This window comes from Cryptomeria japonica, chromosome 1 (assembly GCF_030272615.1).
Source record: "Cryptomeria japonica chromosome 1, Sugi_1.0, whole genome shotgun sequence".
NCBI classification, from domain to species: domain Eukaryota; kingdom Viridiplantae; phylum Streptophyta; class Pinopsida; order Cupressales; family Cupressaceae; genus Cryptomeria; species Cryptomeria japonica.
Genome location: NC_081405.1, coordinates 165,516,530 through 165,520,089, shown reverse-complemented (window position 1 = coordinate 165,520,089; position 3,560 = coordinate 165,516,530). Strand labels below are relative to the sequence as shown.

At 38.9% G+C, this 3,560-nt stretch overlaps 1 protein-coding gene across 1 annotated transcript; it reads right to left on the bottom strand.

Annotated features, from left to right (window-relative positions):
- Window positions 1-1,380: 1,380 nt before the first annotated feature.
- On the bottom strand, window positions 1,381-3,181 carry LOC131065072 (signal recognition particle 43 kDa protein, chloroplastic). Its single transcript, XM_057999474.2, has one exon. It carries the CDS (start codon window positions 2,890-2,892, stop codon window positions 1,543-1,545), a length of 1,350 nt encoding a protein of 449 aa, XP_057855457.2. The 5' UTR covers window positions 2,893-3,181; the 3' UTR covers window positions 1,381-1,542.
- Window positions 3,182-3,560: the final 379 nt, after the last annotated feature.

Below are 3,560 nucleotides of genomic sequence, written 5' to 3'. Positions count from 1 at the left end.
AACTCACAGTTTGTAATGGTGGAACAAAACAGTTTTATTCAAAAGAATGGCATAAGGCAGTTGAGCCAGGAAGTGGAATCGTATAATATGTTACATAGGAAACAGAACATTTTTGTTTACAAAATATGAGTCACAAGGATAAATTAGTACGAGTTTCTATCCAAGTTTTTGGGACAGGGGATATGGGGATGCAGTTACAGGAATAGCTAAAATTTTCAAAAAAAATTGGGATATTGAGGGAATGGCTATTAAAAACCTAAAAGTTCAAAACAAACTAAAAGTAGTAAAATTTTTAAAAAGTAAATACAAGTGCTAAATTTGCAATGTCAATCCCCCTCTTAAACATTTTTAGGGTTTTAAGCATTATTTTCCATAAAAGTAAATCTTTTTTAATATACCAAATATATCTGGCTGTAGAGTCTGGGAAAAAGGCATATCTCCTCCAAAGTCCCCAAGACCCTGGAACATTCAGGACGTCAAGGAAATCACCCAGGCTCCAGGGATGTGTACCTGTGGAATGCTGCATATTACATGGCATGCAATGAAAACTCAATTTGCTTCACTGCAGCATTAGTCCTAAGTTTTTGAACAATGTTTCATTTGGATTTTGACAGGGTAAGATTTATGGACTTAAAGGTATTGACTGAATCGTAATCCTGTGATATAGGGCATTCTATTGTCAAAGCCCATTAGTCCACCTCTAGATAGCCTACAGAGAGGTTTACATGGAATGTTCATGTCTGTTACAGAGAGGGTTTACAAAAAGTGTTCATGCCAGTTTGCTGCACCAAGAAATGCAAAGGTAGCATAAGAAAAGAAAGCACAAGATTCACTTGTACTGAAACATAGATTCATAAATTTCATCCTGGAAATGGGAGTAGAGGATAAATGTTCAGCATTGAAATCATCTTGACATATTACAAGTCACTAATATAGAATTCAATATAATACGGAAACATAATGGAAACTGTTTTAGTATGGACTTCAACTGGTGGAAACTCAAAACTTGAAATTCAATAAAGAATGATCTCCAGTATTATACGATTTGAAACTAGTACATTGAGGGTTGAGACCAAGCAGAGAGACTAACTGAATGATTTGCCATCTAAACATTCTTGGACCAGAAATGAATATATTCCCCTAAAGCTGCTGTAAGCTCAAGCCATTGACGAGTAGTATTGCAGGACCTGAAAAAAGTCTCAGACAAGAAAACACTTCTCTATTGCTACGTATCAGTCTCTGGTTTACATGTGCAGGCAAGGTAGAAAATAAACGGTACAGTAAACTAAAATGCTCATTTATATGATTTATCTTTAATTGCTAGAAAGGAATCAATCAAGCATGTTTTTCTAATCCTAATTTACCTGGAAGGTATATCTATGCAAGAATATGCCAAGCTTTCTTTTCATATATTTATCCAGATTGATGCTTATACAACAAGTTTGTGGACAAATTAACTACACAGTCTACCTGGCAGAGAAGGAGAATGGCGACTATCACTTATATTTTAGGAAAAAGCATTAAACTTCATACCCAAACTTGTCAAGAGGGATCAATTTCAGCTTTTTCTAGTCTGTCCTCCACCTCCTTTACTGAGACATTCTCAAAATCTGCAACAAGTTCTGGAGCAACATTTTCTAGAGGCTCCCATGTGGGCACATCTATGTCTGTCCATTTAATCAAATACTCTGACACTCCATTCTCTTCTCTCTTCTCCAAAATCTTCTCAGCTATTCCATATTCCAACCCTGCCTCATAGTCCTGCACCAGGTCTTCCCCTATGGATTCTGCAGGCAACCACTCTTCAGAGGAATTATCCTTCCATTTCACCAAATACTCTACTGTTCCCCCTGCCCCCGTGCGCTTGTCAAGAATTTGCTCAACCTCCACATATTCAAAAACTGCATTCTCTAGTTCCTTTATGACACCTTCTAATGCCAACCGTCTGGCAAACTGAAGAGGATTGGCCGGTGAAGTGCTTGCCAGTAAATCTTGGACAAGTGCCATTGGAGTCCTACCCCTAGAATCTTCTATTTCCAAATCAGCACCGAGTTCCACAAGAACCCTTACTGCCCCTTGTTTCATGTATCCAGAAGCTATATGCAAGGCAGTGAATCCTTCTCTGTCTTGCTTATCAAGGTCTGCACCAGACTTGGCCAATAATCTAATACAGTTCTCAGATCCCAATCCAGCTACAAACAATAATGCTGTTCTTCCATTCTCATCTATACAGTCTACATCCCTCTCCACATCTTCCAAAAGCTCTTTAAGTTTATCCTCATCTGCTTTCTTCACAGCTGTCCACCATGGACCATCATATTCTTCTACGACATCCCTTGCAATATTTTCAGAGGGAACCCATGTGGGCCTATGCCCATCCTTCCACTCTATCAAATACTGCATGGATTCCCCTACAGCCCTGCTCCCAATTATCTTGTTAACTTCCCCAAATGCCTCTTCTTCTTCTTCGTATTCTTCTCTATCTCCTGCATCCCTTATTTCATCATTCAACTCACTACCCAAATGTCCATTCTCAGAGTATTGACTATAACCCTCTCCCTTCAAGGTCACCCCTGCTGTTACAATCCCTGAGCTGCTCTCGCCTCCATCTAAGCCTTTGCAAAGAATTGCCCTCTTTGGAGGACTAATTTGTGCTCTCCCATTTGCAGGATAAACGCAATTCCATGGTTTGTGTTTTTTCTTATAACATTTATACATATATGGATACCCATTTCTAGCAGTACATAGAAATAAACGAGATAAATGAGCACAAGTGAAAAGAGGCCTACTGGATATAGTTGTTCTGTCCCTGCGAGAAAAGCCAGTATATAAACATGGAGACCGGGTTCCTCCTACACAGCCTCCAACACATAAATGCATTGTTGCTCCCATCCCCAACAACAGAAATTTGCTTTGCACTTTTCCTCCAGCAGATCAGACACTCCCCCGCATTGCTGACAAGGATGGTTTATCCTAATGCTGATCATCAGTCAGTGACGTAGCTGTCTGATGAGGGATCAAATGTGAATCACAAAGGAACTTCAAGTAGGCATTTCAACGCAGAAGCAGGCAGCGCATGCCCGTTGCAAGAAGCGACCAGAGAGATAAGATCTCTTCGCTCATGTATCGTTAGGACAGGACAAAGCGATATCATTTCAAACAAGATAAGAAATCACATCCTCAATTATCTGAACAATAAAGCGAACAATGAGGTTTTAGAGGATTGGTGCCATAGACTTCGTCCGATTTGGATTTATTTATTTTCACATGTTAATAGAGAGTTTAGTTTAATTAGTTAAGTATAATTAGGGAAAGCGTATCAGTAGTTCTTATAGCTAATTTCGTGTATTCATAGATTCTAAATGATACATCAGATTTTGATGATTTTTGTTGTTGTCTTTATATGCAGTTTAATTGCTTATAGCTATTGTTTTTGCTTCTTGGTTGTAACGATGCACACTATAGGATCCGTTGTGCATGCAAGGGTCAAAAAGTACACATTTCAAAGTGTCGCCTGATACCACTTAATGATGCCCCAATAACCATGCACTTAAAATTGC

Bases quoted from the DNA above. Each gene is read 5' to 3' on its own strand.
- LOC131065072 (XM_057999474.2), bottom strand. From the start codon at position 2,892: ATGGGAGCAACAATGCATTTATGTGTTGGAGGCTGTGTAGGAGGAACC.